At 39.7% G+C, this 24,547-nt stretch overlaps 1 protein-coding gene across 1 annotated transcript in view; it reads right to left on the reverse strand.

Annotated features, from left to right (window-relative positions):
* MSH3 (mutS homolog 3) overlaps window positions 1–24,547 on the reverse strand; it is a 121,218-nt gene that overhangs the window by 62,596 nt on the left and 34,075 nt on the right. The window contains exons 9-12 of the mRNA XM_082075507.1: window positions 16,337–16,449; window positions 14,801–14,915; window positions 7,828–7,912; window positions 7,106–7,215 (exon numbers count right to left, since the gene is read on the reverse strand). Of these exons, the coding sequence (XP_081931633.1) occupies window positions 7,106–7,215; window positions 7,828–7,912; window positions 14,801–14,915; window positions 16,337–16,449 (423 nt within the window). The remainder of the gene's footprint in view (window positions 1–7,105; window positions 7,216–7,827; window positions 7,913–14,800; window positions 14,916–16,336; window positions 16,450–24,547) is intronic.

Below are 24,547 nucleotides of genomic sequence, written 5' to 3' on the forward strand. Positions count from 1 at the left end.
CCTTCTCTTGCTGTGACACCAGCACCAGTGATACCAGCAGGGTGCTGGTCGTGGATTTGAACTGGGATCGTTGAGAACACTGAGGCTTGTGCTGGCTACAGCTTCCCACTGGCTCGGGGTCTGCACAGAGAGCAGGGAGAGGGACCTTCACCCTCCAGTTGGGGTGGGCAATGCCCGCTTTTATCTCAGAAGTTCTCTGTTACAGCAAAGGCCCAAAATGTTGATGAAACCTTTGATCACCACTCCCTTCCCCTGGCACACTACATTATGATAGAGGCTTTTAATTTTTCACTCTACATTTACTCCAGTGCATTAAGCATATTCTGTGGCTTGCAGTACAGCAGAACTGAGATATGTATCCCCAAACCATAGATGTGAAATTGTGTGGGCGACAGGGTTTGTTTGCTTGTTTGTTTGTTTTTCTATTTCAACACAAGCTGATAAGGACAAAGCCTGTTCACCCCAAAGCCCTGAGCAAGCCTTCCATGCTGGAAGATGCATGACTTCTGAACTCGATGTTTAGGGCATTCTGCTCTCCAAAATCTTATTCAACTCATTACATTACCTTCTGCACTTCATACATGACATATTAAAAAACTAAGAGAGTCAACAGAATATTAAAGAAATCCAATTTAGGTGCTTGTGGATCACTCTCACTCAATCTGTTTAAGCCACTGCAAAGCACGAATATCCCCAAAAAACAGCAGATACCACCCCAAAGAGAGAGAAAGCATTGTGCAAATTAGTATGTTAAAGTAACACACCAAAACAAACATTTTATCACTTCCAGTGATCCACTCCTCACACCTAAGATTTCAAAATTTTGCACTAGATACTTTTCTAACTCACCAAGCACTTCTGCAACCAAGGCAAACACCAGCATTTCAAGATTATCTTCCACTCAGAGAGCAAAATCTCTACCTTCTCCCTGGCTACAGTACTAGAAATGACACTTGATGATGTCCACCCACTGATATTTAAAACATATTCTACCTCTCCAGGAATAGACCAGGGGTGAAAAAAAAAAAAAACAATCTCTCTTATGCAATGCTTTCTATACATACAGGCCACAGTGTTCTCTGCATAGGAATGGAATTCTACACATATTCCCCTACAGCGGCTATAAATTGCTCTGTATGATACATCCATCATTTATCTCTAGTTCTACTTTAAGCATCTAGTCACAGCTTCATTAGCTTTATAGCCTGATCTAATATGAAAAGAATAAACCTCTATATAATTGTGCTACTCATCTACCTTTTTCAGTTTTTAAATCTTTGTTCAACTCCAGCCTACATAGACAAGGTTGAGGGAAGAATTTGTTTGATCTCAATGAAACAAATTTCCTACAAAACGTGCAATGATCAACAGCTGAGCAAGGCACAGACACAGATTAATAATCAATGAGGAAAAAGATGCAATATTTTTTCCACAGTTGTCTAATCTGTTTGGACTCCAGACCACACAAACAGCATTGCTATAGCTTGGAGACAGTCATAACGCTTAGAGAACAGGAAAGGGAGATGCGAAGATGATGGTGGGAAGGAGTAATTATGGATATAACAGAGAGACAAGGAAAGACAAATTTGGCAGACACGAGCCTTCAGATTGTCCATGTCAAGGGCAGCAACTTCCTTGCACTTTCTTTTGTACTACCACCACAGGACAACGCATGCATGGTATTCAATAATAGAATAAGAAAGATGCAAACCATATCCAGGTTTGCTTAACCAAGCCTATGTTAAGCCTATCTTTCTCTTCTTACTGTAGCTGTTCAAAAGGCAATGATTGTTTCACATCAACTTCAGAAGTTCTGAGATTAACTTTGCACTAGGAAAGAAATTATTTTTACATGTTACACATATACAAAGATGTAAAGATCACACTGTGTTACCACACTGTATCCTGAGACCCATCCTTAACCCTTCTGCTGTTGAGTATGACAATACACAGCTCTAGTCCTTCTCCTGCTGAAATTCCATTGTCTAACAGGGAAACAGCATGTTTCATTCAGTCAAAAATGTTCCAACCAACTCAGCTTTCTATTTCCTTTACTTTCCACTGCCCTCACAAAAGTTAGGCGAAATGGAACTTCCATTTCAAAGGCAAGATAGGCAATGGGAGATAACGCTTCTGTAATCCACAAAGATACAACTTCTACAAAAATCAATGGCTTTCCTGATTCCTGCTAAAAAGCTCAGTCCTCAATGACTCATACATTCTTATCATCTTGGTGAATAAGTGAGGAAAAGACACCATCCTTGGTTAAGCCTTTTTTTTTTCATTTTTCCCAAAGTCACACATTCCTAACACTTAAAACCTTTTATTGGAAGTGTCTCCAAATGTATTACATCACAGATGACCTAATGGATATCTTCAACTTTGCCCAAACAAGACATCTGCACACATTCTGCCTTTATTCAACCTAGTAGATGCTTTCTCCCCTGGAAATTTAGTCATCATCCCAAGTGATTTTCAACTATAAGGCATAAAGCAGTAATTACACCCTCTCACTTTCTGATACACCAGGGGAAATGTACCTACCCACGGACTGGGAAAGATGCAGTACAGAAATCTTACTTCCCCTGAAAATGTCACCCCAGGAGGCACAGGTGAATTACAATTACAGAATGTTCTCTAAGTGCATTTGTGTGCATTACTGGAAACAATGCTGCCGAGTGTCTGATGCACTAAGTACGTGAAATTACAACTTAGAGTCAGAAACAGAAAACAGAAACAAAACAGATTTTCTAGCTTCAGCTGAGGAGTACTGTCAACTCCAAGAGTGGAACTTCATCCCATACCAAGAAAGAAGGCTGAAAAAAAAGTAAGTATCAACATCTAGAAGTAGCTAAGAGCAAAGAGGAAATGGGAGAAACCAAAACTGCAGACTTGTAAAGCTGGTTCTGCACTGAGACAAGAGAGAATTTAAACTAAATTTACTGGTTCAGAAAGCAAGCCTGAAGTCCCCAGTCGAGTAGTTTTCTACCCGCTGTAACCAGGTAAGAAAGAACTCTGCCTATTTTACTGTTGAATGTTACTTCGCCTGCTGCATCACACATGGCATAATTTGGGAGAAAAATGGTTAGAGGCACCTCTTCTCATGTCCCCGTTCTCAGTGCCGCCACCACACCACACCAGCCTGTGCTCTGGCTCCCCCCGCTGACAACTTTACAAACTATTCCCAACAGGTCATAAGGTGCCCCAAGTGCAGGAAAAGAAATAAACTAATTTATTTCCATTTATTCCCACAAAGTGGCCCAGAAATTCTATCTAAATGCTTTTAAGGTGAACACCAGGCACATAATCAACGTCCATAAAGTCTAATGCTACTTAGGATGGTTACATCAAAAGCCTCTTTGAAGTGGTTAAGATACATAAAAGCTATTTTCACAAGAATTAGAAGAAGGCATACTGAAAACAACTTCTTAGATTCCTGTCCCACAAACAAAATTAACAAAATAGGAAGGAAAATATAGTTAAGAGTTTTTCTTACACCACTGAGAAAAGATACTTACTAAAAGGCTAACAAGACAATTAAGCAGTGATGCTGCAGAAGTACAGTGCTTTAGTATATTCAATCTGGTCAAGGCAAGGAAATGCTCCCACAGAAACATTTGTAAACTACCAACAAGACCAAGATGCTAAAACATTGGTATACCTCACTATTTAAAACTGTTAAATATAATAATACAAAAAAACCACATTTTAATACATTTTTTAAAGTAAAACAGAGGGAAAAATTACTTTAGACAACCAAAACAAAAGGAATTTCCGAATGCTACGGTCGCAGTGAACAAAGCGACAACCGAGTAGACTCTACATAGACAATGCCCAGCAGATGGACATTCAAAGGAATACATCCAAAGATGTAAAATGTAGGCAACAAACATTCCGCGGACTCAATACTGTTATTTACTACATATTTAAGTACAGCACTCCAATAAAGCCTGTAAAGAGAAATTAGAAAAGATGGAGTCCATTTCAAGACAGACACAAGTAAAGCCAAGCTGATAGTACTACAAAATAAAGCATTTCTAAAGCATTAATAAAGCACAATTCAAAATACAAAATGACCCAACAATCTTTGCAGTTCAGAGCTAATGAAAAAATAAAAAACAAAAACAAAACCAACCAACCAACAACAACAACAAAAAAAACCCACAAAAAACTTTCATATGCAACACACTGTATGCAGGTTAACAGAAACATCCAAACTTAATTTAGAAAAAATCAAGTACTTTAAGGATCTAAATACTTGTGAAGCAAGAAAGACATCAAATGTTAATTGGCAGGTTTAGGAATAAAACATCCTCCAACAGCTGGCAATCCTCATCCATTGTCTGAAAAACGACTCTGAATTATCAGAGAGTCATAGAATAGTTTGGGTTTGCAAGGACCTTCAAAGGTCATCCAGTGCCCCCCCTGCCATGAGCAGGGACATCTTCACCAGCTCAGGTTGCTCAGAGCCCCGTCCAGCCTGGCCTGGGATGTCTGCAGGGATGGTTCATCCACCACCTCTCTGGCCAACCTGGGACAGGCTCTCACCACCCTCAGTGTCAAAAATTTCTTCCTCATGTCCAGCCTGAATCTCCCTTCTTTATTTTAAAACAATCACCACATGTTCTGTCATAGCACGTTCTGCTAAAGTCTGTCCCCATCTTTCTCATAGGCCTTCTTTAAGTACTGAATGGCTGCAGTAAGCTCTCCCTGGAGCCTTCTCCAGCTGAACACCCCAACTCCCTCAGCCTGTCCTCCCAGCAGAGCTGTTCCTGCCTCTGATCATTTCTGTGGTTCCTTTGGCTCCTCTCCAACAGGTCCATGTGTGTCCTGTGCTGAGGAACCCAGAACTGGACACAGGACTCCAGGTGAGGTCTCGCCAGAGTGGAGCAGAGGGGCAGAATTACCTCCCTCCGCCTGCTGCCCACGCTCCTTTTGATGCAGCCAAAGATACGATTGGCCTTCTGGGCTGCAAGTGCACATTGCCGGCTCATGTGCAATCATACCTGAGTACCCCCAAGTCCTTCTCCTCAGGGCTGCTCTCAATCCCTTCATCCCCAGCCTGTATTGATACCGGGGGTTGCCCCGACCCAGGTGCAGGACCTTGCACTTGGCCTTGTGCAACTTCATGAGGTTCACATGGACCCACTTCTCAAGCTCATCCAGGTCTCTCTGGATGGCATCCTGTCCCTCAGGAGTGTCAACTGCACCACTCAGCTTGGTGTCACCTGCAAACTTGCTGAAGGTGCACTGGATCCCACTGTCCATGTCACTGATGATGATATTGAACAGTACCACACCCAGTATGGACCCCTGAGGGACACACTTGTCACTGGTGTCCATCCAGTCATTGTGCCATTGACCACCACTCTCTGGTGCAACCACCCAGCCAGTTCCTCATCCACCGAACAGTCCACCCATCAAATCCATGGCTCTCCAATTTAGAGAGAAGTACATTGTGGAGGACCATGTCAAAGGCTTTACAGAAGTCCAGACAGACAATATCCACAGCCCTTCCTTTGTCCACTGATGTAGTTACTCCATCGTAGGCAGCCACTAGGACATGACTTGCACTTGGTGAAGCCACGCTGGCTATCCCGAATCACCTTCCTGTCCTCCATGTTCCTTAACACAGCTTCTAGGAGGATCTGTTCCATGATCTTACCAGGCAGAGGGGTGAGACTGACAAGGCAGTAGTTCCTGGGATCCTCCTGTCTACCCTTTTTGAAAATGGGTGTGATGTTTCCCTTTTTCCAGTCACCAGGGACTTCACCTGACTGCCATGACTTCTCAGATATTATGGAGAGTGGCTTGGCAATTCCGGCCAATTCTCTCAGGACTCTGGGATGCATCTCATCAGATCCCATAGATTTATGTACATTCAGGTTCCTCAAGTGGTCACAAACCAGATCCTCACTTACAGGGGCAGCGACTTTGCTCCCTCAGTCCTTGCTTTGCAGTTCATGCATTCGAGAGGTCTAGGAAGAGAGCTTGTCAGTGAAGACCGAGACAAAGAAGGTGTTGAGTACCTCAGCCTTCAGGGTCCTGACTTTACTGCTCACCTGTCCCGCATCCCTCAGGACTACAAACTTCACAAGCGCATGATCACTGCAGCCCAGGCTGCCTCCAGTCTTGATGCCACTGATTAGTCCTCTTACACTGGTGACCACAGGGTCCAGCATTGCAACTCTCCTGGTAGGGCTGCCTATTACCTGGCTTAGGAAGTTATCCTCAATGCACTCCAGGTGTCTGCTGGATTGCCTACAGCTCACCATGCTACTTGTCTAGTGGTTGTCAGGGGGGTTGAAGTCCCCCAGCAGGACAGGGGCCTGCAAGCGTGATGCAACTCATAGCTGGAGTAAGAAGCTTCATCAAGCTCCCCATGATTGGGTGGCCTGGAGTAGACACCAACCACAAGGTTTTTCTTGACTTGGTCTCTGATTCTTACCTATGAGCTTTTAACCCGCTCCTGGCCATTCTTCAGAGACAGCTTTTCACACCCTATCCCTCTCTTGATATTGAAGGCAACCCCTCCACCTTTTCTTCCTTGTCTGTTACTTCTGAACAGCCTGTAGCCATCAATTTGCCACACTCCAGTCATGGGATCCATCCCACCACATTTCAGTAATGGCCACTATGTTGTAGCTTTCCAGCAGCACTGTGGCTTCCGACTCCTCCTCTTTGTTGCCCATGCTGCGTGTATTGGTACAGAGGTACTTCAGCTGGGCTGTTGGCTGTGTCACCTTCTCAGAGGAACACCTCTTAAATCCTCTGAAGTGTATCACTGGTTCCAGTTGGCCTTTATTAACTCAGGAGCCCCTGGCTCAGCTACAGAAGACTTCAATTAGAATGGCACCCAATCTGATTTCTGATCAGGAATTTCTAATTTGCTCCAAACCTACTACTCTGAACTACTTAAGGTTCTGTGCCCAAACACAGCGGTCTAACACTTTTGAACCTATATATAATGTCCATATTTTCTATCGTATCATTTCCTTTGTAAACTGTACCATGGATCTCAGGTCCTCAGGAAAAATAAATACATAGTGCATACTTAACACCATAATTGTAAAATACAGATTAAGCCCATAAAGAAATACCTCACCTGGATTTCATGAGGGGCTGGGTAACCCATTTCTTCAATTTTCGACGTCCAAAGGAAGTTTTAGTATGATCCAAGACCCAAAGTAGGCTTCCTTTTGTTTTCATATCTGTCTAAAATAATAAAAACAGCACAATTATTTTTAACTGAATGATCAATGATGTATTGAAAGGATCTTAACATACAACTTGAACATTTTATTTAGGATTGAAGATATGGCAACTACATGTTCGATTACCAATCTTGGTCACCAACAATGCCCTACTTAAAGTACCTCCAACAGTCACAAGATACTTAAGTATTTTTTTCCTTTTGCTATAAAATCTTTTTAGAAAATGACTGGAATAAATTAAACAACTTAAATGGAGTCTGTGCATAAAGGTCTATACAGTATCACACAAGAACAAACAAACCCTACTGCAGTCATATCACAACTACAGTTGCTCAAGAACTCAAACTTTAGGAACGCTCTTTGCTAGCTGAAGTGCAATAAGGTTCCTAAATAATACTAAATGCCAGCACAGATTAACTCCTATTTATGCCTCTGAAAAAGTAATCCTCCTTCAGTTTGATCCCATTTAAAATAATTTAAACCTTCTGGGAAAGATTTGCAAACTAACTTAACTAACTTCATTGAGAACAGTGTGTCAAACAGCTGTGAAAATCTCAGCATTTATTTAAAAAAAAAAAAAAATATATATATATATACATATATTTGTCCTTACCTGATTCTGTAAAATTTCGAGATTTTTCATTGTTGTCCCATTTATTGTCATGTATTCAGTTTCACTTGACAACTGTTTGAAATTGCTAGGGAGAGGAATTTCATATGTTATATTTTAAATTTGGGCACAAACGTAATGGTGAAATGCTGTCAGCTCTCTCACATTAGAGAATTCCTTAGGTATGCAAAATTAAAAAAAATCAAGTAAGAAATTAAAATCTATTTACATCGATAAAAGAACATTAATAAGTTCTTCTGATTTACTGCTTGGGAAAACAAGATTTATGACTGGCTTCCCAGTTTCCTACAATGGCTCTCACAAATCTCAGGATAAAATCTACCTAACTCCTGTTATCTAATCCTGATCCACTAAATGGTTAAGGAAGTACCCCTTCTTTGGTCTACGAAGAAATTGAAAAAGTATGTTTTCGTCAGTGTTCTGTTATGATCACTGTAGGATTAGGTACAGGGATAGGCCTAAGAATTAATACTTTGAGCGTGGAACAGATGTTTAACCCAACTCATCATCAAAACAGCATATCAAAATACATATTCTCAGTTTTTACTACTGCTACTAATTTAAACAGTCTGTTAGTGCCATTATTTATGAAAATAAAAATTGCACATATTTAAACTATTTGATTTTATTTTTAATATAAAATAACCAAAACAATAAAAATTACTTGACTTTTTGATACTCCCTAGTGGAATTTAATGAGACCAATGCAGAGTTTGTGGTAGCTTAGAATCAAGGTTAATAAAATAATTGTACAACATGTATTGAGTACAAAAATTATTCCAGTCTCAGACACACACATGTGGTAGTTAGGACCACGAAGTGAAGTGCAAGATCCTCACTAAATGCTTCTGACAAACCAAGTCATGATTGTCTAGGTTAATCATACTGCTGACTGCCCTTCGCAAAAAATCTAGGGCACTCTTCATTGTCTTAGACTAAACAGAATGACTTGCTGGGTAGGATTTAAAACTGCTTTCTTGATTTTTCACTTTTTTTTTTTTTCAGTGCATTTGATTTTGAACTCTTTGGGGAACACTGAAATGCTCAACCTTTTCTGCTAGGCACATACAGCTGCGTTATTGCTATATTAAAAACAAAAACAACACAAAAACTTTCAGAAACATGAAATATTCAGAGAATAATGTTCTATATTTGTGTTGTATGCAGGTGTTTGGGCCTGCTAGCAAATTTGTTCCCAAATAATGGGTCAAATCAGAAGTATTTTCCACAGAATTTTTATTTTTTTTAAAGTAGATTCAACTAAGTGCCCTCAAAAAGTTCAATGAGAGTTTGGGAGCACAGCCAAGTCAGAATGGTACCCACAGTCATAGTTATTCTGCCCTAGTGTGCTATCCCAGCAAAGAAAGTTGACCAACAAAACAAAACCTTGGAGGCAAAAGCAGCAGCGCATTCCAAAGTACACAGTATTATAAGCAACAAAACAATACTTTCTTTTATTATCTTCAGTCACAACTGCTGATGCTGGCAAAAAAATGAATAGGGATGATTTCTGCTTGGCTCTCAATCCCTACGATCAACAACAAAAAACACCTACTCTTCCAAAAACACCTTTTCTGTGTTTAGGACTTACCTAAACTGCAGTTTCCCCATTTGCTGCATTTCAATTTACCACTACTCAAGCCTGTGATCTCTAAAGCCCAGCTGGGTAAGAACCATGCCTTTCCACCTCTTCCTAAAGCAAAAAGGATGCTTTTGGTTGTTTCTATCAACCCTCAGTCACCCATACATGACTTTCAAGGTTGTGGATTTACTGGTTCTAGTGTTTCGCTACTCAATCTGGCTTCAGAGAATGTAACACAGAGTGTATTCTGTTTATAGCAAGCTTGCTCTCCAGTAGTATTTAAAGACAACTAACTGCTCCACTGCAGAGTATATTTACTGTTCTTTCAGAATCTACACTGAAGTTGTTCTCATAGAATAAATTGTGTGTGTTTTTTATTATCCAGGTGTTTGCTTCATCTGAGTTATTCCACCGTGCCATTAACCCTGTAATCAAGAGCTTAGAGCGTATGAATAATTGCCAAGATCAGCTGCAGTATATGCCCAACCAACAATTCCAGATGTCATAGCACAGAGCATGTTTTGCTTCCACCCCCTCATCTTCCTTCAGCTTGGGATCAGAAGTTGATAAAAACATGAACAAAGACAGACTCTTTGTAGGGAATTTAGGGGCCTAATGGCATGAGAAGACATTGTAAACAAATATATAGTTGCGAATGGTTTTGCAGCAAGGGTGTCAACACATCCCTTGTGAGAAATTCTAATGTGCTTCTATCAGCCACCTCCTGCAACAGTAAAAATGACTCTTCAAAATCACTGCATCTCGATAACGGTGCCATAATTCCTCCTGGTGACAGTGTGACCTGGGTTTCAAAGAACAGACTTGTAACTGTCTCAAATACTTAGACAGCACAAAACAGAGGCGATGGCAATGGTTGGCAATTCCACTACTGAGAAGCAAGGCAAGGTAGGATCACGCCATCTGGACCAAGAAAAAAGAAAAGAGGGAACAAAAAGAAACAAGAGCTTCTAGTAAGATTTAGGAAACTTTTAGGGAGTACTCATAAGAAAGAGGTTGCTACTCATAAAGTAACTTTTCAGTCTAGATCCACACCTGATGATGAGTATTAGACAACATCCTCAGATTTCAATTCTTAGGTGTTACCTGGAAATTGGATCTTCTTGGTCATTCTGCCTTATGAGAAGCTTACAGTGACAGGCCCTTTTTACACTTTATTTGTTACTGTCTCCACAGGACTTATTATATGTAATTTTGTACTCAGTAACCCAGGCTAAGTGAATGCATGTTATTCAGATCAGTAGTTTTCAACCACCTTAATTTTGCAAATCTGTAAAAAATTTCCGGTGAAGCTGCAAGACAGTGTATTGAAAGCCTACTCAGGAGCAGATTATCTTTGCTCAATTACCTTTTACAGACCTCTAGAGTCCATGTCTTTGAGATTTCTAAGGGTGAATGAACCACAGAACAAACTGATGCATTTAGACAAGAGTTCCAGAAACCCCTATTCAGCTTTAAGGAGTAAAACCACATCTCTCCATTTCTCAGAAGCATTAGCTTTCTTTAGGTATGAAAAACATTTACCCCAGTCTAAGTAGCGAAAGACATCAAGCCAAGACTGCGTTTCGTATTTAATTAACCAGTTTTAATTTCATTAGTGAGTATTGCCACAGGGCTAGAACTTCTGATCTGGATCCCTGATGTGACAGGAGTCCAGAAAATTCCAGCTAAACCAGTAACAAAATAAAACAAACACACACACACACCAAAACTGAGAAACACAAAACCTAGAACAGAAATTAGAGGACCTGGGAAATTTTAAGAGCTATAAAAATAAACTCCACTATTTTTATTCCACATTAGTCTTCTTTTCTTCCGTTGAACTCACCCCCAGGAGTGGGCCTGCAACCTTGTTCTCCCCAGATGTCTGCACTCTCAGCCTGCTTTCCCTGAACACAGACCCAGCACAGCTACAAGCTCCAAATGTCCCGAGTGCAAGAGGTCCCACCATGGTCTCAAAGAGATGGCAAACCCTTTGCTAAGCACCTCTTCTCAGTGTCTGAAAACCACACCTTTCCTTTTTCAGTCTCTCATGTTTTCCAGCTGACTTAGAAACCTCACAAAATCACTTCAGTACTCCGGTTTTCATAGTGAGAATGGGTAAAAAAACATATGCATTGTGCTGCTTACATGATCAGCACCCAATAGACACAAAAGCCTTATGAACATCATTCCCTCAATTTCTATGACATTTCCCTTGAAAATTCAAGGATGTACATCATTTTAAGCTGAAGAACTTACATTTTTACTTAATTTCTTAATTTCATCTTGACAACTCCCTTCCACTCCTGTTATAAAGTACAATCAAACATTTATCCTTTAATTCTTTGTCTCTTTCTTCTCCCTCAAAGTGACTTAAAGCTGCCCTCTCCTCTTGCACTTCTGCCTCTTTTTTGTCTTCACTGCTGGAACTTCTCCAATCTCAAAACTACTCCCCTCCTTCAGAAAGACACCTGGCTCTTCCATTCCCTGCTTTTCTTGAAGTTCACCTATCACTGTTTGAAGTTGAAGCACTGGAGTCTTTCTTGTCCATCTCTAGTACCTCAATGTCCTTCTTATGATGAGGGGCTGAAAACTGAACACAGGATTCAAGGTGGGGCCTCACGAGCACCAAGTACAGCGGCACAATCACTTCCCTAGTCCAAGACACATTTCCCAGCGACTGCTATGCAAATGATGATTTTTCAAGCAAAACTGAGTACTCAGCTGTTTCTCCTTGATGCATTCCAACTTCCTGTCAAAAGCCAGTAAAGGTCTCTCAGTATGCAGAGGTATTGGAACACATTATTTTAAAAAGTTTATATCATTCTCTGTTAAATCAATCTTTACTTGCTATTAGAGCCAAAATGCAGTCTAGCCATATCCCAGAGTTCTGCTGTGGCAGAAAAATGTTTCTCTTTTTAATGTTTTTCTTTATTTAGGATCTTAAAAGTGGATTTAAAAGCTTCATCTAAACATTCAAACAAAAGTTGTTTCTCCAGTAATGAGGATCCCTCATCACTTGCATGATGTTTCATGACTCTTAATATTAAATTGAGATGGAATTTTGTTCAGATGGGAGAAGAGTGTTAATCCAAAGAAGGTACAGAGGTGTAAGGAATCTTTTTGTCACTGCTGCTATCAAATAGGTCTTTTTCATCCAGATTTGTGTCACTTACATGAATAAACTGAAAACTATCTCACAACTCTGACTTCATGCTCACTGACTCATCAGTATATGCTCACTGACCTGAATTCTCCTAGGACTTTTAAGTTGCTTGACAGTGCAATGGAAGTATTTCTCTTCTCTCTCCTGCAGAACCAGAGAAGATCCATGAGCCTGATGGCTCTTTGCTTAAAAGGTCTTCCCTTTTCAGTATTTAGATAATATTTCACTGGCATTGGGAAAAATACTGAAGTTGAGTTTGCCCCAGTATTTGGCTACAGCAGGTAGAATTCAGTATCAGGTAGTCAAAGCAGTAAGGGCTTTAGAAATAAATACAGCAGATTTCATGCTCCTGAGCACATTCTGAAAGAATGTATAGTATTTCTCCAAAGCATATCACCAAGACATCAAGTAGTTCATTGCCTTTCCACTCGCATGAAGTCTATTAAAGGAACCTTCAGCAGGCAAATGTCAATGCTTAAGATTTAGTGCTTTTCCTTCCCAGTCTGTAATTATACTTGATTTTAAGATGTAGCTATTACAAATGTGACTGACTGCTGCTAGATAAGGCTTCCCATAATGACGTTTCTCCTCTGCTACTGAATTACTTCTACATAAAAGATGAATTTTGTATTTCCCTCTTTGAAAGAACATTCACCTTATATTGCATATAAGGCACTGTGACAGTAGTGATCTACAAGTGTGACCATGGAACACCATTTCCTTGGAGTTCACCTTCTTCTTCATAAACTCCCACAAGAAGATTTCTCCAAAAAGCCAATGAAAGAAGACGAGCAAGAACACCACAGTGCTGGAACACCACAGATCAAAGCGCTGCTTGATGGATGAGGCGGGGGAGACAGCTTAGAAAATGCCACAAGAATTTTTTTAATAACATTTTAATAGTACTTGGAGGGAGAAAGGGCAATTTATGGAAGAAAATCCATTCCAAGATCCAGAAACTTCAGGCATATATAATTTCCAAATATTTTAGTAGATATTTCTGAGAAATGTTTGAAGCTGACATCTGCAGTCAATCTTTTTAAATGCAGCTGCATTTAAAAAACAAAACAAAACAAAACAAAACAACTGGTAATGTAGGGAGCCCTTCAAAATGAGGCTTGAAACTTTAAGAATCTCATACAACATGTGAATGATCTACAACTGACATAATTCTAAGTTTCCAGTTTGTAGCTAGACTTACTTTATTAAATCCTGCCTAATTACAAGACAGAGGAATACTGAAACAACCAAGACAATATTTTACACAGGACCCAATCATAGATAAAGCTGTATTAAAGAATTTAACAAGCCTCAATGACATTATATTTTCAAACCCAAACCTGGTAAGATAGCTGTCTTTTATATTTGCAAAAGACAGGAAAGAAAAGATGCTGAGTGGCAATATCTTTCCATTTTCATTTGATTCCACCTGCATAATCCTGTTAGGAATTTCTGGCACTCATCTGAGCATACCTAATGAAACTAAGTGTTGGGACTACTTAGGGGAAGACAAGATGATTTCCATATGTGTGCTTCTGTAGCAACTTTGCACAAATGCTGTCAGTCTAGTACTTTCTGCATGATTGTTACCCCACTACTAGCGACCAGTGACACAAGGATTTTTTCAGAAAGCCAAGATGTGTTGAACGTGTTTTCTTTATAATTGATACTTAAAATTCACCAACCCAAACAGATCTGCTGAGCACTATCTAAACATTACAACACATTAGGAACTGTAACTGATTCCACAGCTATAAAAAGAGAAAATTCTACAACTCTGGCAAAATAAAATGTCACCTGCAAAACTAAACTACAGTATTTTTTTTAAAAAGCTAGAAAAAAGTGCCAAATTTTGTTCACAAAATAAAACTGAGGTTGAGATATGATCGCTGATAACTTCAAAATTTCCCCCTAGTATCCACCAGTTTTTGCACCTTGTTTGTTTTCAGTAACACTTGACAGCAGTATGCACTCATATACATTACAGATAGTAACGTCTAGACAAACATACTTCATAAAGATTTTCCAGAAACACCATTTAAAAGATTTTTCTGTTCTGATTAGAAGCTTAAATGTGAGGTATAATTTTTACAAAGACTGTGCTTATCACTCTGGAAGGTGTGTTCATTATATTTAAAGGAAGTTGTCTGCTAAAGCTTACAAGATAACACTGGCACTGAATTGGAAGTCTGCATAAAGCAACTTACCTTGGGTCGTAAAGCATCTTTTCCAAATTAAATTCTTTGAGGTATGCAATTACTGCTGACAGAGAGCAAATAACAGGCTTATCCAAGCTTAGTATTACAGATAGTTTTTGAGGACCTAAAAAAAAAACAAGTTATTTTCCTGTTAACTCATTGTTTACTACTTACGCGTTTTAGAAAAAGCATAACATATTTTTCAGTTTAATCAAATAGAAATCTATAATATATGTACAGTGTTCTATGATATTTATAAATCAACATAAAGTGAGGTTCCAAAATAACACTTACAGTTCCAAAGAATGTAGAACATTACAATAACATAAACACATCATGAAACATAAAACATTTGAATCCACTGTTTTTTCTTCATAAAAATGACTGTTGGCATAAGAAATTTCTAAACATATAAACTAAGAATTGAATTCTGAAATCTCTATTACTGCAGGGAACATCTGTGCAAGTTAAAAGCAATGAACAGGCCTTGCCACACATGACAATTTATCTGCCTTGGCCAATATGCAGAATATGTTTCCACCTTTGTGGGACAGCTATTTGTATTTGATAGTGTTTCTAAACAGTGCTCTACTACTGTCCCTGTTCCAGTTGCAACAACAGGAAAATTCACTCTATGATATCTCAGCATAAAATGGTATTTTTTTAAAACCCTATTTAGTTAAGGTTTTTTTTCAGAGATTTTTTTTTTTAAGCTGTTCTCTTCTCAGAGCGTTAAGACATATGAGAAATTTAAGGAACATTTCAGATGTTGAACAATTTCCGTCAGTTGCTATATATGTGTGAATTTAAATCTGTCTAAACACACATCTTCAAGCTATTAAAAAAAATAAAGGGATGCTAGCCCTGTATTAATTTCTGTTTATATAAGTTTCACTTCCAAGTTTCACCTCTTTCAAGCTCAAAAAATATCCCAGTGTACAGAAAATTAGGCAAAGGTGGCAGAAGGCCTGCATGGATGAACAAGATGCTCCTGATTAAGTCAAACATTAACAAGGAGGAGTATGAGGGATCGAAGCATGGACAGATTACTCAGGAATAATATAGAAAAATTGTTTGAGCTTGCAGGGATGGGGTCAGGAAAACCCGAGCCCACCTGGAGTTGAGACCGGCAAGGTACATGAAGGGCAACAAGATCTTCTCCATCAGCAGCAAAAGTAAGACAGGGAAAAGTGGGCCCACTGCTGAATGGGGCAGCCGATCCAGTAACAAAGGATATGGAACAGGGTGAGGAACTCAATGGTTTCTTTGTCTTGGTCTTTACTGGTAAGATGTGCATGGGGGAATCTGAGGCCTCTCAGGCCAGTGGGGAATTCTGGAGCAATGAAGATTCCTCCTTAACAGAGGATGGTCAAGTTAGGGAACACACAAACTGGACATGGACAAATCCATGAGACCTGGTGGGATACACCCACATGTATTCCTTTTTTATGTAAAAACTAACAGGATCCACACTTCAAAGGTATTCTGAATGACCAACCTGTAACTGATCAGGCACTTTTTTGCGTAAAAATGTGAATGACATACCTGTAGTATCAGGCACTTTTTTCACATAAAAATCAGTAATCAGCTGGAAAGCATGGCTGTATTCAAAATGGAGGTTTTCCATTCTTTCTATCCTAATTCTGTCATCCCGTAACCTGTAAAGCAAAAAATAATTTACTTTCAGTATTTATGCTCCCTTCATGAAGAACACTTAAGTAGGTTACAAAGGTGTACTTTCCTTTGCCTTTCCTTTGTTAAAAACAAAATGGTTAAACAATGAGGAGATGAGCTGCTCAGGTGGGTTGAAAACATTTCTAAGAGAGTGGTGGGGATTTTTTTTAACCTTTCTTCTTTCCATTGTGTATGTGCAAACAAATAAAACCCAAAGAGCAATAACAAGCCAAGACCAAAAGAGAATACAAGAGGTCTTCTAGTATACCTGCAAGGTAGATGGTATGGTCAATGAAAACATATTTACAAGTATTTGTCTTATCAGTTCTTAAAGATTTACAATGATTAAACAATGAAGCAATTCTCTTAAGCTATCTATTACCCTATTTAATTATTCTTTAAAGGCTTTGCTCTATTCTGTACAATTTGTTGCAACATTAAGCTACTGCATCTTTTCTTATATGCAATCAAAATAAAGTATTCCTCACCTCTGTCTCATAACTGTTCGAAGACTTTTCCTTGTGCTAAAAGATTTTGTTTCTTTCAGTCTTTTTGCAGTCCAGGTTGTCAAGGATGTTGCTACTGATAACACAGTCCTCCCAACATGCCAGCAGTTCCTCCCCATTTAACAGTACCAGAAAATGTAGTAAACTTGCTCTGTTCTACCAGTAAGTTAAACTAGATCTTTTTCATGAATCCTTCCCTCCTGTCAGCAAGTAATAGAGGATTACAGCAGTGCAGTGTTTCAGCCAGTTTTGCAACTCATGACAAAATTATCTAGGCTGTTTTCTGTGATCCTTGCTTCCATAGTCAGCTTAAGTAAAACACTGGCAAAAAACTTCATTCCTCGCAATGTGTATGAGATCAAAGTTGTACAGTACCTGGGCTTGAGTTTCAAGCAACACACCTGAGATACCAAAATGCGACTCAGAGTATGTCTGTGGTGGTTACAAGATACAAACTTTCTGCACTGGTTGCTTTTCCTAGCTGTTCCCTGAAATTAAAACTGGATGGTACATTATCAATTTAACTCACACAGCTGTTAAAACAACACTAAAGACAAGCACTGGCTAAAAGAGAAATTAAAAACAAAAAAATAAAATCACTCACGCTCCCCCTGCAACCTTTGAGCGTAACACAGCAACAAAAAGAGCACTGAAAAAGCACCCAGCAGAAAGCTGCCAGTAGAAGACCTCTGTAAAACCCACTTAGCCTCAGAATATCCAGTCTCATACCACCACAGAACGTGAATTAACCAGCTACTTCTAGGACATTAGAATTACGCCAATGAGAAGGATTGTGTAGGCATTATAGGAAGGAAAATAATCAATACTATTTTTGCAGGGTTTTTCAACTTCACAGGAAAAAATAGACACGTTTTCTGCATTATATTGTACATATTCCCACCTGAAAGGATCAGTATGTCTCTGAGGCTCAACCCTTGAAGTGAAAGTTATTTTCCTAAAATATGTGTCAAACTAATGGAGTCCTAGAAGCCTAAATTTTCTCAGCACATCCTAGATGATCCCTTGCTTACTTCGAGTGCCTTACCCACTTAAGTTTTTAGTCTTCAGACCCTCTGGGATTCCCTTCTGCCCCAACACTACTCAGAATGACCAAATATTTTCAAAACAAATGGATTTCTGTAAAAGAACATTAGTCTGTGCTCCTCAAACTCCAACAGCAATCAGCTATTTTCTTCCTTCCTTCCAGCATTTTGCACTGGCTCCAACATTCAATAATAACCTGCTCCATCCATTTTGCTAAATTAGCACCTATACTTACTACAGCCTTTTGCAAGAATACCACTTCAGCATTAAACTTTTCAAAATGTGTTGTATGATAGCACAAGGTTAGCAGAGTACTAGCCTTTGAATCAGTCCTGCAAGACAACAGGGCTTTACTGTTGAACATGTGTGAATAGGGACTCAGAGAAATCTTTTTAAAACAGGATTTTCTTTTTAATTTCTACTTTTTATGTTTTCATAGCACCACCTTCAGAAAAGCAAGGCATAGCAAGGACTGTAGAGCTAATTTTTAGAAGCAAATTCAAAACAGGAAGCTTTGGGAGGTAATTCAAAAAATCACAGAATGTCCTGAGTTGGAAGGGACCCACAAGGATCATTGAGTCCAACTCCTGCCCCTGCAGAGGACAAGCCCACAGTTCACACCATGTGTCTGAGGGTGTTGTCCAGTCTCTTCTTGAACACTGTCAGGCTTGGGGCCGTGACACCTCCCTGGGGAGCCTGTTCCAGTGTCCAGCACCCTCTGGGTGAAGAACCTTTTCCTAATGTCCATCCTAAATCTCCCCTGGCACATATTCCTGCTGTTCCCGCGGGTTCTGGCATTGGTCGCTAAAGGGAAGAGTTTGGCACCTGCCCCTCTTCCTCCCCTTGTGAGGACGCTGTAGCCACCATGAGGTGTCCCTTCAGCCTCCTGTTCTCCAGGCTGAACAAACTAAGTGACTGTAGCTGCTCTTCATATGGCTTCCCCTCCAAACACCTCACCAACTTCATGGCCTCCTCTGGACACGCTCCAGTAGCTTTCTGACTTTTTATCCTGTGGTTCCCAGCCCTGCACACAGTGAATGCTCCAGGTGAGGCCGCACCAGTGCAGAGCAGAGCAGGACCATCCCCTCCCTGCCCGGCTGGTGATGCTGCACTGGATGCACCAGGACACGGGTCCCTCTTGGCTGCCAGGGATACAGTTGGCTCATGTTCAACTTGCCATTGACCGGAACCCCCAGATCCCTCTCTGTGGGGCTGCTTTCCAGCATCTTGTCCTTCAGTCTGTCTGTACAGCCAGGGCTGCTGTGTCCCAAGTGCAAAATCCGGCACTTGCCCTTGTTGAACTTCATGTGGTTGGTCATTGCCCAGTTCTCCAGTTTGTCCAGATCCCTCTGCAGGGCCTCTCTGCCCTTGAGAGTGTTGACAGCTCCTCCAGCAAACTTACTAAGCAATCCCTAAGTCCTGAGCCTAAGTCATGTATAAAGACACTGACGAGCGCCGGCCCTAAGACAGATCCCTCTGGAACCCGCTAGTGACTGGTCGCCAGCCCAACATGACCCATTTACTAGATCTCTTTGGGCCCAGCCTGTCAGCCAGTTGCTCCCCCACTGCATTGTGTGTTTACCCGGCTGTGAGCTGGACATCTTGTCCAGGAGGAGACTGTGAGAGACAGTATCAAAGGCTTTGCTGAAATCCAAAAAGATCCCATCATCAGGCTTCCCTTGGTCAAAGAGGTGGATAACCTTGTCATACAGAGAGACTAAGTTTGTTAAGCAACACTTTCCCCTCACGAACATGTGCTGGCTGGGACCAGTGACTGTGTTGTCATTCAGGTGCTTTTCAGAAACTCCCAGAACAATCTTCTCCATGATTTTGCCAGTCACAGAAGTGAGGCTGACAGGCCTGTAGTTGCCAGGGTCACCCCTGTTGCTCTTCCACATTCATCAGATGAATCATGCCACACCTGCTTGTATTTATAGTCAAAAATTAATTGTTTTCATTTTCTTTAATGTATTTGTGATTTTCTTTCATTTTGTAACTAAATTTATCCAAGTCCTTAGCATAAACTTTGGCAAATGCTAGCAACAATGACTATAACTTGAGTGATTTTTTTATAGCAGTACTTTTGCTAAACAACTATATTGCTAGGAAATAGTTCAAATTATAATTAGACAACTCAGTGACTTGCAAAGATCTTTGCATATTTTAATTTTATATTCTAGATATGGCATCATCAAATATCTGACACTTGTCTATCTGAAAATATGCATCTGATAGTCTAGATAAAGTAAAAAAAAAAAAAGAAAGGTCATAGATATCTATTTAACATAAGAGAAAAATCTCAATTCTTATCAAGTTGTGTGAAAACAAAATTTGCTGCAGACGGTTTTCGTGTCTGTCCTTTGTTCAGCCAGATGATCAACAATAGGCCATTTTTCTGATTATAGCCAGAATTATAAGTTGATGCTTATGTTGATGCTTTATCTCTCCAGCTACCATGCCTATTTAAATCAGAAGTCAGTTTGCCATCAACTGTTGTAAACATCATTCTTGTCAGAAAAACTACAATGAACTGTTGTGCAACTCAGCCAGTACTTTACTTTTCAGTAAAATTCTTTCCAGAACTTCTGAAAACAAGCAATCCTGGTAAGTCCCATGACCCCAATACCCTGTTTCCCTGAAAATAAGACCTACCCCAAAATAAGCCCTAGCATGGTATTTCAGGATTTTTGAGGATGCTCAAAATATAAGCCCTACTCCAAAAATAAGGCCTAATTACAGTTTATTTTAAAAGTCAATTTAAATAGTGTCCAAGCAGCTATACATGTAAAAAAGTAATAAGTTTGGAGCAAAAATTAATATAAGACTCTGTCTTATTTGGGGGGAAACACTTATTTGGGGTTAATCACTGATGAAACTAAACTTTTCAAAACTTTCTTACTTTTCTTGCACAAATTCTGCTGCTACCCTTAATGGATATTGAGGAGAGATTTTTCAGGTTTTGAACTGCCAACTGATGGTAAGAATGAACCTGCAGTGCCCCTTATTAACATCCCTTGCTCTCTAAGCATACTGAGTTTTGGTGGAGAACTCTTTTTCCTCACAAGATGAGTTATAGAAGTTGCTTGAAGAGATGATCATCAGCCACAGCTGAGAATATGAAATCAATGTGTCCATAAATAGATGCATATTGATGAGATCCTAAAATACACAGATTTACACAGACCTACATTTTTATGTATATGATGTAATATATGAAGTCCATTCCAACCTACACTGTTCCATGATTCTGTTACTACAGGGACTAATTTACCTGTCACTGTACTGCAAAAATGAAAAAGGATCAACATGGCTGTGTTTTATGCCTCCATTTATCTGACAATTCAGTGCATCCACTTAAGGAGTTATTGCTTACCAAATGCTGTAGGAAAAATATTTAAAAGAGATCCCTAAATTTGGGTGGAAAAAATCTAAGAAAAAGACTAAAAAGAAAATGCTAGAAGCTAGAAAAATGTCAAACATCAGAAATAAAATGAATTTATAGAAAATGACTACAGAGATTTTAAAAAAAAATGAAATATTTTATTGTAAGAATGAGCTTGCACATAAGCACAAAAGCTCGCTGCAGTGCACTGAATAAAACAGAAGTCACTTTATTGCTGTTCTACAATTAACAGTTAAACAGGCATCAAGTGCATAAAGACTTCCTGAAAAACAAACACATCCAAAATAAGTTTTCTTAAAGCTCTGGAAGCCTCCTAAGGAAAGCAAATAACTCTGAATTTTACCTTCCAACTTTTCTGCCCTGCCCATTCTCTTTTATGACTATTCAAATGCAGAGAGTGCGGGCATCAATACTTTACTGTTACCATTCATATATCGCAACACAAGTTCATACACAATACAGAATTTTGGAAATTTAGTAAGAAGTTTTCATTTCTAATGCTGAGCACAGATTTGCATTTCTCACAGTGCACTCTGCTAGGATGACCAGTCTCTCACTGGGGAAAATTCCCTACGCTGCTCAGTAGGGCAAGCTAACCTGAATGTGTTAATTCTTTCAGAAATCCAAGTATACTATGTCATCTTCCCTTATTAACACACTTAGCAGAAGCTGAATTTACTTTATCTGTCATCATTGCTTTACCTTTGTTATACAATTGCTTCTAGCTCGGGGGGTCTAGGTTTGAACTTGTCCATCAGAACCAGACAAGAATCATCCTTCCTTTTTTGGTAAATCCAGGCATGGAGCCCTAGTAGCTTCTCTGGAAATGTCTCAATGACATTTTCAAGCAGCTGTTCTTCTGGCACTATATGCATACATTTTTATAAGTACAGCTTTCTTCTCCTGCCAGAGTAAAGTACTTCACAACATTTGCTCTCAACAACCTTCAGATACCAGAGACGGAGACAAGGTTCTTGGATGGAAAACAGCAGCACAGTCACCTTCTCTGAGTATCTGCCCCTCTTGGAATAATATAAATCACTACAGCCTGTAATAACCAAACAAGAATTACCACACATATGCTATTAATATACTACACACAACACATACACAAGACCTCCAGCTTTTCAAGTGTCCCATCCCAAAATCCTCATTTAAGCTCAACGATGCTGAAAAGCCTAAAAGCAACTCTGACACACTTTTATACACACACGTGTGTATTTTGCATATATATATATATGTATACACATACACACTCACATACATTTTCTTCAATGGCAGAGGAACAGATTCTGTGGACAGAGAGGACGCAGATGATTTCCTACATGCTTGATTTCAGTGAGGTTATTTTATAATGTTTCACACAACATTCTCATAACTGATCTGCAGAAGCACGACTTACGTGAAAGTACTTATTTCAGAATGGGTACTGAACAGACCGGAGAACAATACTCAGAATGGTATCACGGGATCACTGTCAAAATGAAATAACATACTTTGCAAACTCCCATAAAGCTCAATACTGCATCTGGTAGCACTCAATGCTTCAGTTATCATTTGGACAATGAAACAGAGGACAACTCCAGTCAACTTGGAAAGAGTACGAAGTTGAAGTGACTGCAAAGAAAGTTAAAACTCCAGATTTGAACTCAAAACATGGCAGAGCAATTTCCTAAAAAAATGCAACTTCTCTCCATCATGTATGGCTATGAACAAACAACACATGCACAAGTAGAATGGGCGACAAATTAGCAGTAGCTCTAACTTCTAATGTAGTAGTTGTTTCCAAACATCCAAAGCACATTTAGTTTACTTGTGAAATAACAACATAGAACAGTTCATATACCCAGAACAGCACTATTTGAAGTGATCTGCAGTGCCTTGTGCAGATGTATATCAGCTCATACAATTGCTCTTTAGAAGTCAGCACAGTATTCTCCATGTTTCCAGGAATATTTCCCTCTGTGTTTTGCCGGTGCTGTATATAACATGACACTGGGAGGACACAGCTCACTCTGATTTGGTCTCATCAGGAGATTGAGAGCTGCTTCTGCTGTTACACTCCACCCCTGACAGGGATGTGTTACAGACAGCTTCATAAACGAGCAGCCCAAGTTTGTCCCCAGAACCACCATTTGCACCACGATTCTTCCATTCAGGATTATACTAACCAGCAAAAACCTCCCTTCTTGCAGGGCTTCAAAGAAATTAAATGAAAAACCCTCACACAACACCACCAGCACAAAACAAAATATAGGAACACCTCACCTAATACCTGCCACACGACATTAACACCAATGAAATAACACTCCCCCAGTTACACCCCACTATGGAAAATACCTCTTTCTGAAACAAAGTGAGCGAGAACAGAGTGAAGACATAGATAACATCGTGAGCTTGGGATCACCCCTGCAGCTTGCCTCTCTTTCCTGCACACCATGAAGTCACCCCACAGCAGGGCGTATTTTGTGGCCCTGTTTAACTGATCTGCGGCAATTTCTGCCCTGACTTTTCTGACATCAGAATTAGCTTTTTGGTTTTGTTTTCTGAAAGATTATTTCCCTGTGGTGCCTTTCTGTCAGAGAACAGTTCAACAAATTCCAGATGTGTGCTATCCTGCACTCCTTGAAACACTCAGGGTTAAAGCACACAGCAGTATGCCAAAGAGTTTACTGGCTAATAGTCACCAGAAGTTTCTCTGAAAGGACACCACTAACATGACCCATTGACCTTGTAATATCTTTTTCGCATGATACAGAAGTGATAAAACTGCTGCATCCTGCCAGAGCAACCCAGTGTGCTAGCACTAAGGATTCTGAAGGAACGGAGTGCTCTGATGCTTACTACTTATCTTCAAGCCAATGTGAACTCTAACTAGGGGTGGGGAAGGAAGGACAGGTAAAGTAAAAGCAAATGCAAATATTAATATTTCTGAAACTCCAAATAGACAATACAAAGATGAAAAATGCACAGGCAAAAGAAATGAATGAAACTCCACATTTATGCTATATATCATAAAATCAGAGGAAGAGTGCTCTCTCTGTCTCTTTCTCAGCACCTTGCTGAGAGGCCATGAAAGACCTAAGCATCACATTGTGCTTTTGAGATAATTTTCAAATTCTGAACTCT

Source organism: Streptopelia decaocto, assembly GCF_964273445.1.
Source record: "Streptopelia decaocto genome assembly, chromosome: Z".
NCBI classification, from domain to species: Eukaryota; Metazoa; Chordata; class Aves; order Columbiformes; family Columbidae; genus Streptopelia; species Streptopelia decaocto.